The 24,629-nt window shown below is 50.9% G+C and overlaps 4 protein-coding genes across 4 annotated transcripts; all 4 read left to right on the top strand.

The window, feature by feature from the left end:
* TGME49_233290 (hypothetical protein) lies at nucleotides 1-2,217 on the top strand. The gene is made up of 4 exons (XM_002368147.1): nucleotides 1-474; nucleotides 671-856; nucleotides 1,321-1,556; nucleotides 1,866-2,217. Exons 1-3 carry the CDS (start codon nucleotides 210-212, stop codon nucleotides 1,512-1,514), a joined length of 645 nt encoding a protein of 214 aa, XP_002368188.1. The 5' UTR covers nucleotides 1-209; the 3' UTR covers nucleotides 1,515-1,556; nucleotides 1,866-2,217.
* Nucleotides 2,218-3,494: 1,277 nt separating this feature from the next.
* Nucleotides 3,495-8,341, top strand: TGME49_233280 (hypothetical protein). The gene is made up of 6 exons (XM_018780356.1): nucleotides 3,495-4,630; nucleotides 4,999-5,061; nucleotides 5,418-5,529; nucleotides 5,987-6,309; nucleotides 6,542-6,653; nucleotides 6,989-8,341. The coding sequence occupies exons 1-6, from the start codon at nucleotides 4,460-4,462 to the stop codon at nucleotides 7,597-7,599; spliced, it is 1,392 nt and encodes a 463-aa protein (XP_018636786.1). The 5' UTR covers nucleotides 3,495-4,459; the 3' UTR covers nucleotides 7,600-8,341.
* Nucleotides 8,342-9,078: 737 nt separating this feature from the next.
* On the top strand, nucleotides 9,079-10,344 carry TGME49_233270 (MORN repeat-containing protein; the record flags this gene model as incomplete). Its single annotated transcript, XM_002368145.1, has 1 exon — nucleotides 9,079-10,344. One exon carries the CDS (start codon nucleotides 9,079-9,081, stop codon nucleotides 10,342-10,344), a length of 1,266 nt encoding a protein of 421 aa, XP_002368186.1.
* Nucleotides 10,345-15,438: 5,094 nt separating this feature from the next.
* On the top strand, nucleotides 15,439-24,094 carry TGME49_233260 (GTP-binding protein, putative; the record flags this gene model as incomplete). The annotated part of the gene is made up of 13 exons (XM_002368144.1): nucleotides 15,439-15,783; nucleotides 16,349-16,405; nucleotides 16,697-16,803; nucleotides 17,353-17,513; nucleotides 18,115-18,242; nucleotides 18,499-18,584; nucleotides 19,220-19,265; nucleotides 19,891-19,953; nucleotides 20,768-20,848; nucleotides 21,762-21,874; nucleotides 22,521-22,675; nucleotides 23,305-23,421; nucleotides 24,045-24,094. Exons 1-13 carry the CDS (start codon nucleotides 15,769-15,771, stop codon nucleotides 24,092-24,094), a joined length of 1,179 nt encoding a protein of 392 aa, XP_002368185.1. The 5' UTR covers nucleotides 15,439-15,768.
* Between the last annotated feature and the right edge of the window lie 535 nt (nucleotides 24,095-24,629).

Genomic DNA, 24,629 nt, shown 5'->3' with positions numbered 1-24,629 from the left:
GGTGTAGATTATAAGAATATTCGTCTCTGAGGCTGAAATACAAGAAATCGCATTTCAAAGTTTGGCACGCATTCCACGCGTGTCGTTTCTTTCACAACAGAATCCTGATTCGAGAAGTGCCAGAATAAGCTCTCTCGTGTTCTCTGATCGACGTTTACACGGGAGTAAACAAATACAGAGGAAACCTGCCTTAACAAGCGGTTACGACAATGACGTCGGGGCTTCCACTCAAATACGTTGCCAACTTCCTTTTGCCTGGAGCGGACCGGTATAACCTGAGGCAACCAGAATACAAATTTCACTGTCAGACTCGTACAGCCAAGGCTGTCCAGCCTGTAAACGAAGAAATTGGAACTGCTCGGGCACTGCCCGTTTTCCGCAGAAAGACTTGCGCAGAGGAAATTGCCGATGCGTTTGATCTTTCTGGTCCCCAACTGACGAGGCAACAATTTATCGCTGCCTTCACAGATCCAGGTGAGCTGGAGTGACATGTGTTCAGCAGTGACTCTATAGTGAAGATACACATCTGTGACGGATTTGGCGAGTTGACAGGGTGGAGGTCACTACGGCCGCTGGCAGCCGAGTCTGTGAGGCGCGTGAGATCCAGAACACTTGCCTCTGCCGTATTCCGAATCATTGTTGCGCGAGATATTCATGCTGTGGTTTGCAGTCATGGAAGTGAGCGAGACATTCTTATCACAGGTTTTCGACATGTTTATCGAACCAGCAGACAACACCCACGGACATTCTTTTGACATGCTTGACGTCGATGACCTCGTCTGGCATCTGCTTAGTCAAGAGGGGCAGCTTGGACCAGCATGTGATGCTGCAGGCGATCTCCGAATGGTGTTGAGAAGTGAGCGCTCCTTCAGATTTGGATAAGCATTGGAGAGGTGCTCAGTGTCTGTAGGTGTCGGCCGCTCAAGCTGGTTTTAGCGCCCGCGTACCCTGGCCCATGACGTGCGGTAAACGAACGCGTTTTATAATTTACCCCGTGCCACTTCATGGTGCGTTTTGAGATTTGTTGGTTTACCAGGGGGCATATCCTGTTATCGTTGCATCTTACGGTTGCAGCGGAATCGTCGAACGTCCAGTGGAGTCTGTTTCACCGGTGGCCACCTCAAGCAGTTGGAACCCCCCTTTTACAATGACAACGCTTGGCGCTCTGTCAAGTATGGTGTGGTCTACCTTGTCTCCCCCCTGTTGGGGTGAACGATAGATATTTTCAGTGGTCCCTGGAGTACCAGCGTTACTCTGGAAAACGATTTCGACGATTATTATTTGGGATCGAGAACCGTCTTCTTGTTCATGCGTCTTCAGGAACCACTGAGAATATGGTCCACGCTGATCCTGTCAAAGAGTTTTCAAGCAGGCTCGCCTCCAGATTTTTCAGCTGCATCGGAAACAGCAACAGCAAAAAACTGGACACCTTCACAAGTCAGTTTATGGCACCGTCTACGAAGGTCACATGTGGGCGACCTCTTGTTGGCATGCGCTATGAACTTATCAAGTAGTTGACCACCCAGTTATCTAGTGAGGTGGAACTTGTTTCCAAGGTGAGGGGCATAACGCCGGACAAGTGTGATGCCTCGTACGTAAACGACCACACAGGCACCCGGCACTGCGGCTCTGTGGCCTGACATTTTTAATACTCAAACGAGCACACTATTGTTAGGAAAGCAGAAAACAGGGGGCACTCGATAGACGCTCATCATGAGTGTGATCTTACGAAACGACAACGTCCGTATGTTAGAGGGACTACGACGGTGTAGCCGTACTGGTTTTTCGGCTGACGGAGGAAGCTCCCCGTTCTCTAGGATATCGTGCAAAACCGTGGAAGCACATTTGTTTTTTTCGCTGAGCAGGTGGTCGACGAGAGGATTCGTCACATGGTGAAGCAGCTGGATGCCGACATCGAGGAGCTGAAAAGGAGGGAAAGAGTGACACAGGACAGGAACCAAGAGTTCGGGCCCCTTGAGATAGTCTTGCCGCAAGTCTTCTGTGCACACGCACACACTTTGGATGTACGTGAGGGTCGGCACGTAGTCATAACCAGTATATCCGCCGAACTCTCTATGAAGCCTTCTCTAGCCTTAGATCCGTATGGTGGATACGATTGCAGCATCGAAGAAATCGATTGGATGAGTCGGTCAAGAGTCTGCAGCATATCGTATGGTACCGGCACCGTTATGTACCATTGAAATACCATAAATATGTTGCTGTTAAACAGCATACTCCAGTTGCGTGGTGGGACTTCTAGATCGCCTCGTGTGAGAGAGCAGACTTCAGAGTTGCCTTCCGGTCGTTGCGGTTAAAGTTCCATCGGAAATGCAGCAGTGCTAGTAACTCAGTTGTCTAGTTACCCTCGTCAACGACTGAATAAAAAGCGGTAGTCGTGTGTCAGATATGCATTGATACTCGTAATTCTTGCTTGGCAAACAGGAACATCGTGGCCCCTTGTGTACAGTCTGATTGTGATTCTGAACGGTGACGTGATGTTGGTTACAAAGTTGAACACTGGACGCCCGGATCGAAAGGCCAGTACAACGTTACCTGACTCCGAGGCTCGAGCTACAGTCGGCCACATCACCGCGCCAGACACGTTGTGACGGTCCGATAGGCATGCGGAGACATTTCGGGATTGGCTTGCAGTGTCGCGATAATCGTTTACAGATGAGACACTGGGATTGCCGACGAAACAACCGAAAAACGAGCTGCGTCCTTAGCCACTCAAGCTTTCCATGATGTTCACGAACTTACAACAGAATTAGAATTCGCATCACGCTCAGAAGGTGCAGCTCACGAAGACGTTCTCAACAACATTCAAGTCTGTCAGGCAATGTGGAGTAGCTGGGACATCTCTAGGAGCTCCTGCCGTGGGCGACGTCTTCCAGCTCATCTGTCCAGATGCATTTGTCGTCAACGAGCAGCCACAGCACACTCTCCATCCCCACATTGATACGCTCGTAACGCCTCTCGGTACGAGCGCGCCACCGTCATGGGGTGTGTTTGATCTGTCGCATCTATGGAGACTACCGCAAGTGTGTTAATAACGGACGAGGTAACATGATACGCAGGAGCACAGTCCGTGATCTTGTCGGAACCCTTGTCTCTGTACTTTGTCTGCTCGTGAAAACACGTTTCAAGTCAGGCGCAGTCGACAGTCACAATCCTCTACCAATTAGCCAGTGGAGCGGCCAAAAGCTACCATCGTTGTCCCGAGGCGTCGTTATGATGGCAGTTTACATCATCCCGGAGAGTCGACTGATCAATGCGTCGTCGAACGCTCTTCCCACGGACGAAGTTGCATCACGAGTCATTGTCGCATGAGTGACAAGGCAACGCTGCACATGAAGAAAAGAGGCCTCCATCTACCAAGGAGATCCCCATGTTTCCAAAAAACGGAGAAAAGTAGATGCTCGTCCAAAAACTCGCGTGGGCGGGAGGAATCGAATACTTGCGGTCTGCAAGCAGAGACGTGAGAGTTGAAGTACGACTATGAACTCATCTGGCATTTGTGTGTCAACGAAACAAAAGATGTTGAAGCTGTAGAGACGGGATTTAGGCTCTACTCTCTGTCCCTTTTGTGTGTGGAAAACCTGTTTGTGTCATCTGCAATTGCTGCCGAAAACGGTCATCCTTTCCTTAATTGTCGGCGGTATACTACCAGAAATGCAAATGTCACTTGGCGCGCCGTTAATCAGCTGTTTGAGCCGGTCCAATTTTTGAGTAGAACCAGTTGCAGAACCTACGCTATTCATCCGGTGTTATTCCCGGATGTCGGCTGTGTTGATGCTCGAAGGACGAATACTGTCTTAACGACGAAGGATACCTTTCATCCGAAGCGCGTTTACAACCCGCACTGAGGACATCCCGGAGTACGTGCCTTGATCGCGACTGAGAAGTTACCTGTATACGGTTTCCCGCTATTCGCCTACGTTTTGAACGAACGGTGAATTAAACTGGGGGAATAACTAGCACTCTGTTGCCCAAGGAAAGCATCCCTACTTTAGCAGCGAATGCGTAGCATCACGGCATGTACAGCGCATGACGTTCTCCTGAACATGTAACTACCGTTTCGTAGTTGTGTTGTCCGAATACATATCGAGTGTCCACACATGCCGTTGGCTTGTGTGTATTCCTCTCCTTTTCCCTGAGTGCAATTCCTCTCCTGTCCGGGAAGCAAACATCAAGTTACTTAACTTCCTACTGCGACTTCAGGAGGCTCACCTCGGATTTGGTGCCCGCAGAAAGTCATTGCGGGTGCGTATCCGTGTGCCGAGGAAAGAACGACCCTGGTCTTCCAATTTCAGTCCACTCAGTTTCGCAACGCTGTTGCATCTCTGTAGAAAACCAACGAGACAGCTAGAGCACGCCGCGGATCCCATATGGTTGTTCTATAAGCCATTCTAGAGCAGCTACCGTTGCCAAATACACCAAGGTGCCCTCCTTTTTCAAAATGACAGAATCCGGGCAGCACGTCAAGCCTTCAGACAAGCGGGCGTGCTCTGTCGACAGCGCAAGCACCTGCCTTCCACTGGAAGGACCGAGTCAGGAACCACTAGGTTCACATGATCCACTTCAGTGTTCAATTTCGAGCTTCACTCGCAACGTGGTTGCCTGCCTCAAGGTATGCTCTGGCTTAAGGCGACTAGTGAATGCCCCGACCTTCAAGATCACGCCTCCTGTTATTGCAGCGGGCGTTTCCTGAAGTTTCCTAAGGCGGTGGCCCTAGAAGAGAACAATAGTCCGTTCAATGTGGCTTGCGACGACGTATGAAAATATGTCGGGAGCGATCACACTGCATTTCCTTGGTTGACTGGCACCTTGGCTGGTCTAAAATGTCTACACATGTTCCATCATCCGCCGACGGGTCACTTTTTTTTTGTACCGCTTACAGCACGTGCCGCGACGAGTAAATCGATGCCACCAGAGTAGCAGTCCGATGTGTGGTGCCGATTCCGCTGCGTGCCAACGTTGTGGCTTCCTTGCTTCCAGGACCAGAAAGGCGACGCAGACAGTGTGTACACACAGGCGGAAATACAAGCCGCCACAGAGAGAGTAAGTTTTTCTATCTCCCCTCGAGCAGATTCCAAAACATGCAGAGTGAGAGGCACGATCGTTGTCGGTTGACCTTCGTCGTTAATGACCTGGGCAGTGACGGTTACAAATATATTACTGCTGAATCCCCACTTTGCTTCGCCACCACCAGTAGGAGGGTGTTTTCACGTATACCACAATCCCCTGGATGAGGATGGTTTACGGCAGCATTATTTCACCCGAGACGAGTGACGGGTGCTTTATGATCGGCCGTAGAGCGTCGGCATTACTGATCTAGGTTCCCAAAAGGTACAGTGGCATATTTATATTAGCCAAAGGTGTAACGGTGAGGTGACTTTTTCTGACATCTGACACAGGCACTAGCACAGCAAAAGCAGGAGAGAGGAAGTCTACTGCTGGCTGCTTCGACTGTGGTATTGCTGTTGGCTACTCTGACTGGAGGATGCAGCCTGTATTCTGCCATCAAATGTGAGTTCATAAAATGGATATGGACAAACGCCGTCTGACACCTCGATTGGCATTTGATAGTCTGTTGCTGGGGAGAAATGTTCGCCTGAACAGTGGTCCATGTACTCCCGTTCCACTATGTTTGCATAGATTTATCGTGGCGTTCTGCAATTCATTGCCTCAGGGAGACGTGGGCATTTGTTTTACGCAGCCGATATAGGTCGTCCTCGTAACCGCGTGCTGACATCATTTGTTTCGCTTGACTGTGGAATTACTTCGTCTGTTTGGAGCTAGCCGCAGATATATTGCGATCAGTGGTTTCTGGTGGCCTCAGAGATGGCCACCAGTGTCAGTTGCATTCACAATTTCCAGTTGATTTGTGGTTTTGGTATTCTCAACGAGGATGCGTATAAAGCTACACTATAGCCAGCCCCCTTAAATGCGGAAACAATACTGCTTATCTCCTCTGTTTTGGCAGTGAGCGAGCGCCCGCCGAAGCTCGGTTCTCCAGGAAGCGTCTCAAACCCTTCTCAAAGCGATGTGTTTGTTGCATCTACTGGAAATACGGCCCAATTTCGGGAATTCGCCCGTCGATGGAGAGGTTCCACATTTCCATCGGGAGCACTGATGCAGATCCCTCATACGGCGCAAAGTTCAGATGCTCCGTCATCTGTCAACTCAGCAGGCGACGACAGTGGCATTTACGCCGAGAACGGAGGAACCGAAAGGATGGTTCCTCTCTCTCTCCTGGCCAGCATCCCGTTCGAGGCCCTTGTTAGAGTATCCGTTGTTGTTCTTCGTGTGAGTGAGCACATACTATTTGAGAACTCTCTGTTCCAGTGGCAGCCCCCGCAAATTCAGTTGAATTGCTCGTTGTAATTGTCCGCCACCTCGTTGGTGCTGTGCAGTTTAATATAGCCAGCTGTGGTGTGATAAAACTCCGTGATCTGCACTTTTGTTCTGGCCAGCGTCACACTTGGCGGTTTTTGTTTTTCGTTTTCTGTGGTGTCCAACCCGCCACCCTTGGTTTCAGCTAAATGACAACGAAGTGCGGGCATACCGAGTGGCTACAGTCAGCCGAAACTTCTCGACTAATTCAACCGCGATGGAGTTTGCTTCCCGTGAGACACTCGTGATTCAACCAGGTAATGGATTTAGAAAACGATTGTCGCTATGGCTCGGTACAGCAGTATAAAATTCTCGTCAAATGGAGGTTGCCGTTGTCATCGCAATTCCGACTACTGAAGCGGTGAAATAGTTTCACCCCTGCAACTCGGGTGCCAGTGCAGTACAGAAGTCACACACCATGTGCTACAGACCTGGGTGCTTCCGCACAGCTGCGCGTAGAAATAGGAAGATCATTCTGTCCCCTCCACCCATGATGCTGTACCAGTGTATCAGATGGCATCGCGCGCTTTCTGCCTGTGCCCTAAACATGTAGCTGTGAGTCCTATTGTGTTTGCTTCTTCATGTCCTCAAGATGGTCTAGCACTGCTCCTGACACCGTCTAATGCAATAGTGACAGGGTGGAACGTAGAACCACAGGGAAAGGACGATCCACTGTCATCGCTGCTTAGTACAGCTGGCGGGCTTGAAGGCGGAGCAGCTGGCCAAGCCTCTCCGTCGGAGAGTCGTCTATCATCCTTCACAGTACCTCTCACCAATGCGCAAGTGACTGAATGGCTGCTGAGAAAGCAGAACGACCTTGAAGCGAGCCAGTCTTCATCAATCGGGCAGCCAATCGAGGACGCAGTTCTTTCTGGATCTGAGAGTTCAACCAGCACCAAGGCACCATCTCCTGCGTTCCCACTGACGGACAAACAGTACGAACAGATGGACAAAGGGGAGCCTCTTTTGGAAGGCTTTCCTGCCCTTTCACCATCCACAAATGTGTTGAACACTACGAAGGACGCGTTACCCAGCAACCAGCTAGGCAGTGCGCCAGAGCCCCAAGACGACAATTTGTTCCTTCAAAGCCGTTCGGCAGACCCGAAAGAACCAACGGAGTCACCTGATGGTAGCACGTCACAGGATGATGTTAGCTATCGCGAGGACGCAACAACAGCTGGGAATGCTCACACGGGTAATTAAGTCAGCCCCGTATCCCTGACTGCCGTTCTGCTGCGTATTTCACGAAACGTGAATCACAACACCAGACTGTCAGTGCAGTTCAGCATAAAGTTGGATACCTCCCGCCGCGACATACTCATCGTCGGAGAATTCTCCTTATCACTGTAATCAGGACTTGCTCCTGCTCTGAACGAATACGACCGACATGGTGACACATCGAAAAGTCTATACGATAGTCGACCTAATTGTGTGTTGCTACTGGAGGCTACATTGAGTGGGACACAAGGTGACACCCTGTTCGGGGGGTATCACAGAAAACCACAGAAACACAGTGTCTAGTTCTAGCCGGTGAAAACATTTTAGAGCGCATTTTTAAAAGCACTGGTGACTAGGGTCCACGCGTTACGCTGCGAAAACCGTGGACTGATAGAAAGGTTTGTGGTGGCATTTTGCAGAGAGTCGTGGCTGACTCGGAACAGTCTCCATGTCGTGCCTGAAAAGAGCGCAGGACCCTTGCGTATGAATACTCGTGGCCACGTCCGAAATCGAACGCATGTAAATGCACGGACTCACTCCAGCATAAGTGGCACTGCTCTCTTCTTGTGCTGTCTTTCCTATGTATCTGCCGAACGAACACCGCGTCAACGAACACAACATCCCTTCTACCACGCCGCTTGTAACATCGTTGATGGCATTTTCCCCCTCCTCGACAAACTCTTCAGACTCTAAACACAGTGCTGAACGCGATCGTCAGCAAAGCAAACCACCATCAATGTGCCTCTTTGACGTAGCGACTTCGTCGTCTCTGAAGACACTATTCACTTCCACTAAACGAAGAGACAGCCACCTCAACCATCAGTGTCAGACTGTATTGCTACTGTGAAGCAGATGTTATCTTTGCAGCTGCTTCGTTGACCTCCACTTACACCGTTTCCCACACGGAACACAACATGGTGAATACTGTTTCCCACACGGGTTCGGGCTGTACACGGGTGCCAGGATCGCCAACAGACCTCTTAAAGATGATAACCGCTTCCGTTGTGACACATTCAAACTACACCCTGTATCCAAACGCTATACTCGCGATTGCCATGATGTTTAAACAGAACAGTCTGGATTCCAGAAAACTTTGCCCTGGCGTGACATCCACACAGATCTGATAGAATCGCGGTTTGCGGCATCCGAGAATGAAGTCGAATTTTGGTGAGAATGACGGACTCCAGGTTCGGCGGAACTGTGGGTCAAAACAGAGGACGTACTCCGGTTGTGACCCAAAATTTCCGCGAAACGATTGGGGGCCCCACACGGTCTGAACGCTTTTGCCCGACGATTCTTGTCACACGCGAAACCAGCTGTCGCCTCCGGAACCGGTTAGCATTTACATCATTTCTGTGATGCCGCTGCAACAGCCACTACTCTGATAGCCCTATTTTTCGCAAAGTCCTTCGGCAGGGCCGGGCACTCCCTGATACTCTGCAAACGCCTTGAGCTAGCATGACAATGGCAGAAGCTGTTCCAGTGCCGAGCCATTTGGACAGCAACGGCGAGATCACCGCGAGACCGTCGGAGGGTTTGCCCTGTGGCACGATTAAATTTCCAGACGGGGGTACATATGTTGGCGAATACAAGCTTGTGGAGAGAAATAAGAACCTCGAATACACATATCACGGAAAGGGCAGCTACACAAGAGGGAGCTACAGCTGCTCGGGAGTGTGGCGCGACGGGCAGTTCGCAAGAGGAACTATAAAGTTCGAGAGCGGAGACTCCTTCGATGGGCAGGTGTTTAACGGTCTTTTCCACGGTTGGGGACGTTATACATGGGCCAACGGTGAACAGTCTTATGAAGGAACTTGGAGACATGGTCTAATGTCAGGGACAGGCACGTTGCGCATCAAGGCTTCTGTGCCTCTGAGGGTGCATCCCGAGGAGGTATCCGAGGCATCAAACACACCCTGGCCGACACACCAAATTGTCACAGGCTGCTTTCATCATGGCAGGCTGCACGAGGCTCCAGGCGTCCAAATGGCAATGCAGGAGGAATTCACGAATCAGTATGTAGCCGAATGGCGTGAAACAGCCATACATAGTCTACGCGACATGGAGGCAGCCCTCCGGCAAGGACTAGATATATCAGGATACCTGGCGGGAAGTGGCTCAGGATCACCGGGGACTGTGAGCTCCAGTTCAGGCGGGGAACCCTCCAAGGGCATCATGAAACCAACTTCCGCAGGAAGCGCCTCTGTCGAAACCGACTCTCGTGCGAAGGGCATGAAGAAAACCAGTGCCCGAACCACGGTGAGAAGCATTTCTGGCAAACAGGTGTCGTCAATAAACGCAGGCTGTGACGCCAACCCGAGGATCTGGTTGCCCTCGAGCGACTTCGCCGCCGAGACATTTGTCGCCCCTCCTTATCCACAGGTGTCCGATTTTCATGCTGATGGAATTTCTCGATTAGTGGGTCTCTTATGCGCCGACGTTGGCGGCACTCCTGCGATGGCCTGTGAGATACGTGTGCCACTTGCAGACGCTGAACTTTCTCAGCTGGTCACGGTGGATCCATCACGCGTCCGCAACGAAGGACGAAAATTTGGTTGTGGCTCTGGACAAATCGTAGAAGTGACAGCGCGTATGGATGGATCAGGTTCTTTGCTAGCTTCTATCGCTCTGTTGAACTGCAACCATCTCACATCTGTTTCTGCTGCGGCATATTTCCGAGTTATAGGACTCTCTTTGCTGTCTCCACAGCAACTACGCCGGTTAAAATGAACCTCATGGCAGAAACGTCGTGCCCTGTCAGAGAGTCAGCACTCTTGAATATAATCCATGCGCAGAATGACTAATAAACGAAACTCTCTACGTGACTGAGCTTCCTATGCAAGCCAGATGCCTCAGGGTAACAGGGAAACCGTAAAGTGACAGTGAATTCGCGCGAAAAGAAGCAGCAAGTGGCAAAGCGGATAGCACATACAAAGGTGAGGATGCATAACGCGTGAAAAAACTAAACGGGAGGTCTCTAGTAGTGGTGCTTCTGAAAGACTCAAGAGGTCTCGGCTGTCCCAGACGTTACTCTCTAGTCTTCATGTCGTGTAGTCAGCATCCACAGCAGTCCAAAAAAGACACAAGGTCATGTGCAACACTCGAGAAATCTGCGAAGCTTTCGTAGAGATCGAAAAACCCATGCGTTGCATAGCTGATTCTTCTATTACTCTCAATCAAAGAATCAGACTCCGCAGGAGAGCGAGTTATGCATCCGAAACAACACACTCGCCACAATTGCAGTCACTGTGGTTACATCCATGCTGTAGGGGCATATCTTGCCGATTCATCGACCTTCCCTCCAAAACTGATTCCACCTTCAATTCCCTGGTTGCTTTGGTTACGCTTTCCTATATGTTCGAATGCTTGTGGACAACTTCGAACTCTTGGGAAATGCCGGCGATAACCCGTGTGTGGTAGTCCGACTGATGGCCAACAGGATGAGCGAAGGAGACTTTCACGCCCACAAGAGTGCTGTGCATCGTGGAACCTCACCGTTTAGCTGTGTTATATGACATCGGTAGTGACCAACGAGAACATAGCCGATAGAGTAATATGGCGAAATTTGAGTGGTCCGCCGCAGGGGCTTAAGCTACGAGCGGAAGTATTCGATGTCCGGGTGATGGCGACCAGCGTACAACCCTCCCACCTTCATGTCCCGGAAATAATAACGGTTGCCTTGACACCGGAGAACCTGTTTGGCAAACTGGGAGAATGGTTGTAAAGGGCGAGGGCTGGTAGCACACACAAGGATGAAACGTATGGATAAACGATTGAAGTCGAACGGAAGCCTCCTTTCAGGCCTTGATAATTGACGGTCAAATGAGTTTTGTTTGTTGAAACGCAGTTGAGGTCGACGTCACTTTGAAGCTGCTTCATCTGTACTAAATCGAGTAGCATTCACTTCGTCATTAAGGCTGGACGATATGGAATGCGGGACGCTGCTCCTTGAGGGTTTTTAATTCTAGTCACCAATTAGTGCCTTCCTTAGCCCGGGTGGCTTGCACGGGATCAGCCGGAGGCAACTGGTGCTGACTGAGGTATCCTAAAGCACCGAAGTGGTTGGCCGTCAGGCCGCAAGACAACATCGGCGGCCTCCTGTAATCCCCGACCAAGCTGGATTTGCGCAGGAAGGACTATCACAACCAAAATGCCACTGGGCGGGCAAACACGATGGGGTCTCAAAAGCGGTGAATTGGCGAGCAGGGCTGACACGTGTTGACAGGCTAACAGATGTAGACTGAAAAAATGGATGCTGAACTATCTTGTAACTCAACAATCCGGGTAAGGGCACGGGAGCGGTTTTAAGGCGCCCACGCCGATTGTTCAGGACCACAGGCCAGTGTGTGTCGTAAGATATGGTGACGGTGGCGCGGTAGAAACACAGATGTGAAAGCGTGGAAAGTGTCGTGATACAATGTGCCACTTAATCCCGCGAAATTCACCATAATACCTAAGGCGCGCAGTTCGCGGGAGATGGGGTCTCTCCATATTTTCCGATTTCTGCTGTTGAGACGGGCACTTCAGAGTTCTTGGTGATTTCCAGTATTAAATGGAGTGCCGGGCTCTGACTCGTCGCAGACGCTGGGAAAAAGCTTGCCTGGCGGCGTTGTGTGACCACACAAAATCTGTGACTCCTCTCCTCCACCATGTGATACAGTAACTAGAGATATGGATCGAAGTCGTCTTCTTCGAGCTCCAAGCTAACTGACGTTGTTCCTCGGTATCGGCGCATATCCGGTTGCCTAGTCATCCTGCACGGAAGCCGTCGTTTCCGCTCACTCTTGTCCTTTGCCTAAAAGACTCATTTCCTCCGCGTTCCGGGATTACAGCCCACGAGATGTAGAAAATTGTAGCTGCTGGTCAGACCTCCGACTATGTGACACCAACAGCCGCCTCGAAGTTTCACTGCCGCCAGTACCAAGCGCCACCAAGTCCATGCGGTCGGCCAAAGTTGATGGCTTCATCCTGAGACGGGGGATGCGCACCATTCTCGATGAAGCAAAAATCCTCCAAAGATTGCTTCTGGTCAGCAATCCCACACGCTGCTCAGGTCAGCGGCCCCGAAGCGACTCGCCCTGCCGAAGAAAGACTGCAGTGGCACAAGGAGGTGTGGCTCTCCACTGTTTGCCATATCGAAAGTGATGCGCGCCGGAGGACGCCACTCGCGGGCCAGAGGTCACTATGGCTGTTGTTGAGATGAAGTCGTTTTTGCTTTCTCGCAAACGAATTTCGAGTGGGATCTCTCATGCTGGTAAAGACTGCGTGGTCCGACAGCTACAGCTCTACACCGGGCTGGCGGCAGGTAAAGCCGCTGACCAGAACATCCCGGGCCCGAAGAAGTTTTTCACCACTAGAGGATTGCGAGAAGTGGCGGCTTTTGTCGGTTTGGTTCTCTCTTCGTTTGCGCTAGCTCTGAAAGAATGACGACCTTCGAGCGTGCACGGCCTCGACGCTGAACTAGCGAGCATGGGCGATTTCTCAGCAAGGCAGCACTCAGCGAGCTAGAAGACGCTTTTCGAACGTTACCCGGTGACGGAACCGCTTTAATCAACGCGCTAAGGCAGCTATGGGCAGGCAGTTTCAAGGACTGATTTCCGAATTACTACTAGAGGACACGCGGCTGGGCCTACATCAGGTTTTTCCAGTTCCTCCTTTCATGGGACAACTAAAGAGATACATCATTCAGCATTTAGATGCCATTGGGGGTTCCATGACTGAACATAAACGGGTTCTTCGGGCCTTTGACAGCTGAAGAATTCTCGAACAATATGGGAAGCAATGACAGCCCCTTCCGGGTTGTAGCTCCATGTGCGACAGCACGTGGCGACCTCTATACTGTTTCGTTGACAGTGCCGATCTAATTCTGTACGCTGGCAAAAACTCCCCTTCTCTTTCTTCCCAGTACGCCTATACTTCTCAGACGTCTACAGCTTTTAGACCTCCATAGAGACTGTAGATTTCGCAAACGTCGGCAATTGCAGTGATTGACCGAATGCCATTAAAAGCCTGCTGCCTGTGAAAAAGTAAGGCGCAGCGCAGCCGAAATTCGAGTTTACAAGGCTGTTCCAAGAGGGTATCGACTTTACTGTGGCAGTTTGGTTCCGCAATGAGCACCCTGTGGTTGACTTTACTTAAAAGCTGCGACAGAGCAATCACCCTCGCAGTTTGCATATGCCTCGCTTTGCTGAAATGCTATGCATTCATGCTAGAAAAGGTGCGCCAAGTAGGGTAGCCCGCAACGGTCAGTTGCGCTGAATCGACAAACAGCAGCTGAGCCAGAAAGCGGATGCACAGCTGCGCCATGTTTCATGCTTTCGCTACCAGTGGACAAATCGGAGAAGCACCGCACTGAATAAAATTCTTCAGCTACACCGTGGCACACATACATCACACGTGCGCCTCTCCACTAAGGAATCATTTTGTACTGTTTACTTTCGTCGACATTCGCCAGTTCCCAAAAGAGAGGCACTGGAAGCCTGCGAGGTTCAACTACGTCGCACTTCAGCTGCTGAATCTTCCCGGTTTTCCGTGTATTGCTGTAATCTCATAGAGCTTGGAGTGACCCACGGGTAAAACTCAACAAACTGAGAAGAGTCGTGGTACGGAGCATTAGAGGCACGGGGCAGTCTCAACCCAGCTCGCGTATACGACTGACAGTGGCTTATCTTTCCGAAGTTAATCGTGTTCTGTACACAGAAATGTTTATTGAGTTTGAGCGATACCAGCGTGAACACCGAAGATCACTGAATACAACGGCGTGCCGCTGAATGTAACGGTACAATCTGCAAACAAAGGACTCCCCCGCCACTCTGCAATCAAACGCACGCAAGGGTCGAACCCAGGACGGCTTCGGCAAGCGCGCTTAAAGTCCGGTTTTAAAATTGATGCTCCGGCGAAAAGCAAAAACGGCAAACTGAGACTGTCCTAGATACACTAAGTTATCTATATTTTCTCTGGGGAATGCAATTTTTCTTTCATAGGCTGTTGGAGCGGAAAACTGCATGCGTCGTTCCGGCCTCACATGCAAAGTAGAAAAGACAGCATGTGTCAGCAATTTTAGGATTTTTTGCTTCAGTCGGCAGTACAGTTCAGTGCTGCCAGCTGCCTCTTGCTTTTAATTTGTTCGGCTACTCTCATTTCGATTACTCCATGGTTGATGACTGCGTGCCTCAGCGCGTCTACAGTCTCCGCACACGCATCGAGGTGTCCTCTGCGGTTATCTTTCTGCTCTACCAGAGCCTGTTCCCTCTTCTGGTGGATCTGTTTCGATAATTCGAGTTTTCTCAACGGCCGACCTGATGCCGCTGTTACCCAGACTCTGAATGTGCAGAAGGAATTTCTGCAAAGGACATTGACCGGCATCTTACTCCCTACAGCCTTCTTCCTGATGTGGATCGATTTACCGCCTGCTCCTCGGCTTTCCCCAGTTCCTTTCTAAATTTTGTGCCGGCGACTCTTGCTGTCCACGATCTCGAGACGGGGCTGCGATTTCAGTTACACAGAACTGTTTTTTCTCCTGCACTGCTTCTGTATATCGCCTTCGTAGAGCCCCCTGCGTCCCTACCAACGCACACCTTCTGCACGTTTCTCTTCTTGTTCGTCAACCTCAAGTTCCGTAAACGTTAAGTGTTCGGCCTTCGAACCTATGCGGTCGTTGGTGCTTTGCTGAAACTTTTGGCCCCGCGGATCTGTCTTCTGGACTCGTGGTTGAAGGTTGCGGTTCCCCCGGGCTCCTGCGACGTCGATTTCCCAAGGACTCCCCGAAAACGTCCACTTCTTTCCTTACAAAGACGGTGCGGACAGCATGGGAGACTAGAGGACGAATACAGATTCTATACAGTAGTCGGACAGTGAAACAGCGACACAGTCGACGTCTGAGGAGACACTGTTTCTCTTGTTCCTGCCAGAGCAACCGCCCAGGGCTACAACGCAAGCAGCAGCAGTTCAAAAGGATAGCCGGTCGCGTGGATTCGCGCACGCAGCTTTTTCCTTTTCGTTCTTCTGTCCGTTTTCCGCTTGTGCAAACCGGAACTCGAAGGGATTCGAGCCGCTGGCTTCTCCCTTCTTTGGTCGCTCTCAAGAAACGCCCCTCCTCGCTTGTCCTCTCTCCTCTAGTCGCTGCGGCTTTCTCTTCACTACACACGCTCCACGATGGGGATTCTAGAGGTAGGGCTTCCTCAGTTTAGATACACTTCACTTCTTTGGGCAAGAGAGCCTGAGTGCGGCACGCAGGCATCGACAGGACAATAATCAAAGCAGTTGTCTCCTTCGCTTCCGTCCTTCGTGTACTTTCACAGACGCCAGCAAATAGCCGGCAACTCGAGGCGCAGCTCCACATTTGCGTTTCACGTGTTCTTGTGTCTAAGCGAAGCCCATCCTGGCGCAACGCTGATCGTCTGCACTCTCCTTCTAACAAAAACGTAGCCGCAGAGACAGACCGTGCAGAAACAAGAAAGCCGCAGTCGAGTGTTGTCACTGTGACTACGTGTCGGTTCGGTTTTTCTCGAGCGTATGTACACCCGATGTTGCCTACGGTCCCGTCAGCGCCGGCGTCCCTGGAGCTACGCCTCTGCGGCGAGGGTGCTATTCTTGTGCGCCGTTTCTCTTTGTCACACTGCTTGCTTTTTCTGCGTCGCCGTGCGTCGTTGTTCGTGTCAAGAACCCCCTTCCTGTTTGCCGCGAGCCTCTCCCATCCGCTCTTTTGTGTCGAGCTTCTGCGCTGCCCGCTCAGCGTATCAAGGAAATTGAGGCCGAAATGGCCCGCACTCAAAAGAACAAAGCCACAGAGGTACGCCGAACGGCCTAAGCAACGCCTGAGGGAGCACCAGCAATCGCCACAGAGACAAGCTGGGAATGAACTCCCTGAAAGACTCGCGCCTTCATCTGAGATGCTTTGACGAGGTAGTGGGACACGAACGCACCTCAATCGCATACATCAGCTTTTTGGGGGCTCCCGAGCCGGTGTCATGGCAGCTCTTTCCGTGTAAAAGGTTTCTCTCTTTCGCCTTCTTCACCGTTCCTGCCTTCCGTGTTTACGCCCTTTTCCGTGCTTTCGTCCTTGGATCTTCTGCCGTTTCAGCACCATCTCGGCGGACTGAAAGCGAAACTCGCGCGGCTTCGCTCGCAGCTCCTTGACCCTCCAAAGGGATCTGGAGGCGGCAAGGGCGACGGATTTGACGTGGCCAGGTAGGAGACGTGCGAGCTTCCGTTCCCAGAAAAACCTGCGCTATATCACGTTCACGTTCTGCGTCCCTTACGCGCGGATCCGGGCAACGGGACTGCCCCTGTTTGCGTCGTTTTCGCACGCGTGACTTCTCTACGGCGGTGCGGCTAGTTGGTCTCCTTCCTGCGTCGACTGAGTTTCCAAATCATGCATTCAATTGCACGTTTGCGGATATTTACATATATATTTAGTATATAAAATACATAATATAAATCGTACGTTTAAATATATATATATATATATATATATATATATATATATATGATCTGTCAGGTGTGCCTGCAGCATGTTGCCCAGAGGTAAGGAGACGCAAGCGTATGAGTTATTGGATTTTCGTCTGTTGGAGGGTCGACTTTTCTGACTTCCTTGACTTCAGTGTCTTCGCTGATTATGCATCTGTCCATTTCCCTGTATATGTATTTGATTACCTAGTCGATTATGTTGATGCTGTGTGTAGATCCATGATGTATCTCCTGTGCATGCGTGACTCCGTATGACACATGTTGATGCAGGCAAGGAGATGCGCGCGTATGCATGATTGGATTTCCGTCTGTTGGAAAGTCGACGTTGCTGAATTCCTTGACGGCGACGTCTTCTCAGCCGAGCGCCATGACGGTGGGAGCGTCTGGGACGTCTGCGGGCACAGACTCTGTAAAGCAGCTCTCGGCTGTCGGTAAGAGCTTTTTCTGCAAGCGGTGCAGAGGACTGAAGGTCTGAGGTTTCGATTCGTGAGGCGGAGAAGCGCGTCGATGCTTTCTTCAGATGACAGAAGACACGGCGGAATTCGTCTGAATTCCTTGCCCAGTGTGGAGCTCGGACCATTCCGCGTAGATGTCCCGTACCTCCCCCCCCCCGCGCGGCTTCCCAGTGTGCGAGAAACAGTGACTTTGCAGTGATGACTTCCGAACTGTCGGTACAGCTATGTCGGGTCCTTTTCAGTGCTTGAGTGATGCAGCGAGCCTCTTCAGTCAGGGTGTGTGTAGCCCTGTCGTTATATTGACGCACCAGCCATTGTGCATGTGCTCTCCTGGCATCACGGTCGGCACTCGCTGCAGCTAGAGTTAGAGTGGCTTGGCGTTGCGTGCGGGAGGCGAAACACACCGTTTGCTCTCGACTGCAGTCGTCACTCAAAAGGCGGCCGGCCGGCGAACACGGTGTCGCCCACGCAAGCACTCACCTCTTTCTCGCAGTGATCTGTTTTTATCGTGACAGGTTTCTTGTGCATTCCCAAATGCATGCATATTTGTGCACATACGTCGGTTACTGCGGCGCAGGAGCCTACGAGTTTACGACGTTGTGCTGCCAGCCGTCAGTGTTTTACGTGAACAACGCGAAGATCCAGCTACTGGACTTGCCTGGAATTATCGAAGGCGCAGCTGAAGGCCGCGGCAGAGGGCGACAGGTAAACCCCCCGCAGAGGAATTGTGGGGGAGACGCTGCGCCAGAGAGAGAGGAACCGCGAGCGCAGAGGGACAGAAAAGAGTGCAGAGGACAACGCACGGATGAGGGGATAGAGAGAGACAACAGAGCAACACCCATCTGTGGTTCCTCGCCAGCAAATGACAGATAGACGAACGGGAAAGGCACAGACCGCGGGAGACTCGAAACAGCCCGAGCATATTGAGCACTGCCCGACTGCTTCTCATTTTCGCCCTCAGGTGATTGCTGTGGCACACAGCTGCGATTTAATTCTCGTCGTCCTCGACGCGACCAAAGATGATCGACAGCAACAACTTCTTGTCAGGTGCTGTCACCTCTCTCCTGTTGTTTTCTCTGTGTTTCCTCTCTCTCTGTGTTCTCTCTGGTTCTCCTTTTTCCCTCACGTTGGCTCGCTGCCTCGTATCGCGCGTTTCGCGTCTGTTTCCTGTCGCGGCTACTTTGCTCTTTCCCCTTCTTTTCTGCTAAGCAGGTCACAGAGTCTCTGTAGACACCTCCTGGAAAATCCTTGATGCTTCCCCATGCGGACCCCCGTTTTCCTCCTGTTTCCTCGCTCGGCTTCATCGCTTTCTCTTTCTCTTTTCTCTCTGCCTCGTCTATACCTATATCTATCTATCTATAGGTGTCTGTCTATCCCCCGCTCTCTGTATCTATCTGTCTATCTCTATCTATCTATATGTATATATCTCTATTTGCATCTATCAATGCCTATGTATCCCTCTTATTTCCGTGTCGACATCGCTATTCATGTGTGTATCTCTGTTTAGCCTTTCATGAATCTCAGTATATCTATCTGCACATTTCTTCGTCGGCGTCTATCGACATCTGTGTCGAAGTATTCCGTCGGGGCCGCTGGAGAGTTCAGTGACTATCTCGCCCCGCCGATGTCTCTGACTGACTTTCGCCAGTTGAGCGAGGACTGAAATTTTGTCCTGTTTGTAGGGAGCTCGAGGCGGTCGGCATTCGCCTCAACAAGCGCCCACCAAATGTGAGGAGAGAGTCTCGTCGGACGCATGTCGGCGTCGTTTGATTTTTCTCTTTCTAGATACGCGAACGTGACTTGCGGGTGACACTCGCTCTCGCCCGCGCCTCGTCGAACGCGCTGAAACAGACGCCAGGGCTAAGCGGCACGCCTTGTTCTACATATATCTGATTCCCACAGATATATATATATATATATATATATTTATATATATATATATATATATATATATATATACGTACATATGCATGTGTGCGTGTGTATCTGCATCTATCTGTCTATGGATTTGTATAGAGACATCGATATATACGATAGACGTAGATCTGTAGGTAGACATCTATGAGATAAGAGTAGACAGATCTGGCTGCAGATCGATAAACGCGCATAGATGTAGTTCCCATTCTTTTACGCGTGCAAAAACACACAGCTACGTACATGTATATATATATATATATATATATATGGGTGGAATAGAACATGCACAACATCCACCGGTAGATGTAGAGGATCGGTAGGTTCAGTCCATCTGTGTCTCTGCGTGTGCGTCTGAGAGCGAATAGAGCTGTTTGTGTCTGCGGCTCTTTGCTTCCACGTCGAGTTTCTGGAAGTGGTTTCCCTCGTTTTCCTTCAGATCTCGCTGCGCGTCAAGAAGGGAGGAGGTTTGACGGTGAACTTTACCGTACCGTGCCCCCGGGTAGGCGAAGAAGAGCTGCTGGTTGTGTTCTCTCTCCTCTTCTCGTCTGCGTCCATTCTTCGCCGCTCCTACGCACGGTGCAATTCAGGCCACTCGCCTGGGGCGCTGAGAGGCTCTTCCCTCCATTCATTTGCTCTTCCCCCCTTTCTGTGCAGACATCTCCTCTCAAGTCTCCTACACACAATGCCCATGGCGACGCGTGCATTCCTCCACATGTTAAAACATATATATATATATGTATATATATATGCATACAAGAACCGCGTCTGGATACGCTTGTGTATCTATTTATATATACATGTATATACACACATCATAGAGAATCTCTGAAGATGCACATTCCGCAGATTAATGCGTGGACCTCTGTCTCCGGGTATGTGTAAACATGTCTGTATATTGGTATGCAGCAGCGGGTTTGTACTAATACATATTTGTGTGTATATGGATGTGGGCCGACGTTGTCTGTCAACCAGTGTAGATGATGGTTGTGGCGTTGACTTTGATTAAAGCGAGACTTCCAGACGAGTTGCTGAACGGCCGAGAGCTCTCCGCCGTTCTGATCGCGCGTTGCGCCGACGCTTTTAGCAACGCTGCATGCACGTCTTCCTGCGATTTCCAATGCCTTTAAAATGTCATCTGGACAGTTCGTGGCGCCGGTAAAATGGTGGGGCGCAGTGCGCTGTGAGGGGCGTCGCTGTCGGGGACAGACATGTCAGTTTATCGGGTATATGGCTTTGCGTTTTGCGTCTCTTGCTCTCTTGAGGTGAAGGTTCGTCGTTTCCTGCTGATTTGCTTGTGCACGTGTGTGTGTCAGCTGAATCTGAAGACCGTTCAACAAATCCTGCAGGAATACAAAATATTCAATGCCGACGTCGTTATTCGCGAAGACTGCTCCGTAGGCCTCTTTGTCATTTCGTCTTTTCTCTCTGCACCCTCTTCTTCCATTCTTTTCTCTCTCGTCTTTCTTCCGTCTCGCTGTCGCCTCCGACGTTCCTGTCCTGTAGCCGCGCCTATGTTGAATCCTCGTCACATGCCTCGGTTCTCGCTTCTTTTTGGAACGTTCCGCCCATCCCTGTTTGCTGCTCTTGGGGCAAGCAACAACCCAGACGTACCCCTCGTTCGTTTGCTTGCGTCGGAGCCTGCGCTGTATATACACCCGAGCAGCGCTCTTAGCACGTGCAGGAGTGACAGTCACAGCCGCCACTCGCCTCGTCACGTTTTGCCTTCACAGGCGCGCTCTGGTTTGCCTTTTGCACGGTCGAGCAGATATTTGTGTAGATCCGTCGAAATGCAAAGAAGTGTGTGCCTCCTCCTCACTTGCTACAACGCCTTCGCTCTCCCTCTCCACCTTCTTCTCTGCAGTTCAAAGTCTCTCCGCCGACGTCTGCTTCATACATTCGCCTTCAGCATTTCTTAGTCGCTGACGGAGACACCTTCTAGAATGTCAACTATAATTCAACCTTTCACTGTGGCGTCTTCGTCGACCTTCAAACAGTTTCAGACATCGATCTAACGTATATATATATATATATATATACATACATAAATGTATATAGATAGATATGGATATATATGTATATGCATTTATACATATATGCGCACACAGATATATATACATATATATATATATATATATATCTGTGTATACATGAGAAGCGATTCTCTCTGTGTCTCCACTACGGATTCGTCTCTTGTGCTTCGCGCTACCTGCGTTCGTTTGCCTGCTTTCTCTGCTTTTCGTCTCGTGGCACTGCCGTCGCTCGGCATCTGTCTATGCTTTGCGTTTCCTGCGTCGTTTCCCGCTCTAGGCGGACGACTTCATCGACGTCGTGGAAGGCAATCGCAAATATGTTCGCTGCATCTACGTGTACAACAAGGTCGACATGCTGCCTCTGGACGAGATCGATAAGATTGCGAGAAGGTAAACGATCGTGCCTGGCGTCGCCCCTTGTGGCTCCCAGTCGCAAACTATTCTTTTGAGAGTCCACGTACCGCATCGCGTTTCCTGCATACTTCGGGATTCGTCTTTGATAAATCGCTGCGCGACTTCTCGGGTGTCTTCTGGCACAGACAGCAACACTCTCAGTTCGGCGTTAGGGAAATCTCTTTGAGGTCGTGTTCGTTCCGGAGAGCTGCGTCTCATATCCCGCAGGCTGCCGATGGCTTTAGATGCATTTCACTCTGCTTTACACTTGTGGCTCCTGTCCTCACTCTTCTCGTTCAGTTTCTGAGTTCTGCAGTCTCCGTCGTTCGCCGTCTCTCTCGCCTTCTCCCCCCCTCTCTCTCTCTTCTTCGTCCGTTTCGCGTTCTACCTCTCGCTCTTTCTGCATCTCATTCTCTCTTTCTGTTGTCTGTCTCTTCTTCCCTGTTGCGTGTTCTCGCTTTTTCCTTCTCCGTCCAGGCTTCTCCCTCGCTTGTTCTTTCTGTCGATTTCTCGACGCCTCTTCGCCCGGTTTGAACGTCCGCTGTTCCGCTTTCTCTGGCTGCTTCTCTCTGTTTCGTCCGCGGGTTTTCTCAATCCTCCCCCTCCTCACTTTGTCTCTTTCGCTTGTCCTGACCCTCATCAGACCCTACAGCGTCGTCATCAGCAGCAGCGCCCTGTGGAACCTCGAGCAGCTGAAAGAGCGCATTTGGGAGGAACTTGGCATTTCGAGGGTGTACACGAAGAAGAAGGGGCAATTTCCTGACTTCGAAGACCCTGTCGTCATGACAGAGCAACGAGGTACTACACTGAAACTCACCTCATCAAGAAGGGATATTCTGTGATTTCGACGCCCATCTCAGTACTCGCCTACACTTGCTCGTTATATATATATATATATATATATATAGTCACACATGCATATATGTATATATACATATATATATTTATATATATAGAAAACTGTCATATGTATATACATGTTTTTCTGAAATGGGGCTTGTTTCTCCTTCTTTGCTGTTTTCTTTTTTTTTTCAAGTCCAATGTCTGTATGCATATGTGTGTAAAGGTAGGGCTGTCTCTCTGGCCTGCTGTCGCTAGACATAGCTGTTTGTGCGGGGAAAGCTGCATGTTCACCTCTCTAGCCTCAGAGAAGCACGCGTGAGTCCTTACGTCTCTTCGATTATCTCTTTGTGGACTTTGAGAGTTTTCGTTGTTGTTCATGTCAATGGCTTTCTCGACTGTTGTTGGTCAAAACAGATCTGTTTCTGAATTTCTACTTCGTCTGACCAAGAAACACGGAGGCAGTTGAGGTGGCGCGTTCACTCGACGTTTCGCTGAGTGGGAAGGTCGCGCCTCGCCAGTTACCTTTCTCGTTCGCCGCGCCTCAGGGTGCTCTCACTCTGCGCCTTGCCGTTTTCTCACCACAGGGCCTTGCACAGTGGAGACAGCTGTGTCGATGATCCACAAGGAACTTCTGAAGGACTTCAAGTTCGCGCTCGTCTGGGGTTCCAGCGCGAAACACAGCCCTCAGCACGTTGGCTTAAGTCCGTCGTTTTCGCGTTTTCACTGCATGTGACACGCAATCTAAAAGAGAGTCACTCTCGCTCTGTCGATCCTTGTTCGTCGTTGCCTTCTCGCCTCTCTCAGCCTGGGAACAAGACTCCAGTCGACGCCGCACCTGCGTTTTAGGTCTTTCTGTGCAACAGAGAGAACTCGGAAATGCGGCCAAGTCCACGGTCCAAGATCGGCCCTGTTCCGCCGCTTCTCGCGTGTTCTTACCTCGCCAGCTTCTCGTTCTTGCCTCTGTCTGCTTCGTCTCGCCGGTATCTCCCGCGGGTCTCCTCTTCAGCTCGCTCTCCGTCGGCTGTCTTCTTGGCGGCTGGCGGTCTCACTGCCCAGTCGGCCACTCTCGAGGTTTACGTTTTCTTTTCTCGCGCTGTCCAAACTGTCCGCGCACCCCTCAAGCCTCTCCATAGATGCGCCCCTCTCTCCATACGCGAGGCGACGTTCTGTCTTGTCCCCTCTGCTTAGAGAAGAGTAAAGAATCAGCGTGAACCTCGTGTGCGCCTCCGACGGTTAACTGCTCCATGCTGTGGCATTTGCAGGGTTGTGTGGCTCTTGAAAACAGTTGCGCGCGGCATGCCTGGTTTCCGATTTTTTGTGTCAGGTCACCGTCTCGCCGACGAGGACGTCCTCCAGATCTTCAAGAGAATTTGACAGTATGCATGCGAAGAGAGAGAGAAGGCAGTCACCGGTGAGACGGGGCGAAGAAGCTGGACAGCAGGAAACGGCAAAGACGGAGATCAGACCGTTGACGAAGCGCGCTTGCGAGAAGATAAGAGACAAGAACAAGACTGTCGACAAAGAATGGGCAAAAACGATTGGGCTTCAGACGGGGGCCGCGTCGTACTCCCGCCTCCTTGTCCGCGACGAAGGACGGAGTTTCGCTTTCCTTCGGCTTCTTTCTTTTTCTTCTTGCCTGCTTTTGCCTTTCCGTCTCTGAGCAGCTCGCTGCTCCGCGCTGCACCTCCTGGGTGCTGCCCCGCTGTGTGTTCCGTCAACGTTTTCACGATGTTTTCTGCTTTTTCAGCCGTGCATCTGTTCTTGTCGACTTTCCGACAGTCCGGGGCACCCCTGACAGGTCGAGGCTGCGGGCCCCGGCTCGAGTTTCCCTCGTCTTTGCTTTCGTTTTTCAGCTGTCGACTCGACACGACGCATTAATCTCGTGTTTTCGTCTGGCAGACAACTCCAG

The sequence above is a fragment of the Toxoplasma gondii genome, chromosome VIII (assembly GCF_000006565.2).
Source record: "Toxoplasma gondii ME49 chromosome VIII, whole genome shotgun sequence".
In the NCBI taxonomy this organism is placed as follows: Eukaryota; Apicomplexa; class Conoidasida; order Eucoccidiorida; family Sarcocystidae; genus Toxoplasma; species Toxoplasma gondii.
This window is presented reverse-complemented; position numbering and strand designations above follow the sequence as displayed.

Coding starts and splice junctions, on each gene's coding strand:
- TGME49_233290 (XM_002368147.1), top strand. CDS start 210: ATGACGTCGGGGCTTCCACTCAAATACGTTGCCAACTTCCTTTTGCCT. Junction 475..670: donor CGCTGCCTTCACAGATCCAG/GTGAGCTGGAGT, acceptor TGTGGTTTGCAG/TCATGGAAGTGAGCGAGACA. Junction 857..1,320: donor TCTCCGAATGGTGTTGAGAA/GTGAGCGCTCCT, acceptor ATGCGTCTTCAG/GAACCACTGAGAATATGGTC.
- TGME49_233280 (XM_018780356.1), top strand. CDS start 4,460: ATGACAGAATCCGGGCAGCACGTCAAGCCTTCAGACAAGCGGGCGTGC. Junction 5,062..5,417: donor TACAAGCCGCCACAGAGAGA/GTAAGTTTTTCT, acceptor CATCTGACACAG/GCACTAGCACAGCAAAAGCA. Junction 5,530..5,986: donor CCTGTATTCTGCCATCAAAT/GTGAGTTCATAA, acceptor CTGTTTTGGCAG/TGAGCGAGCGCCCGCCGAAG.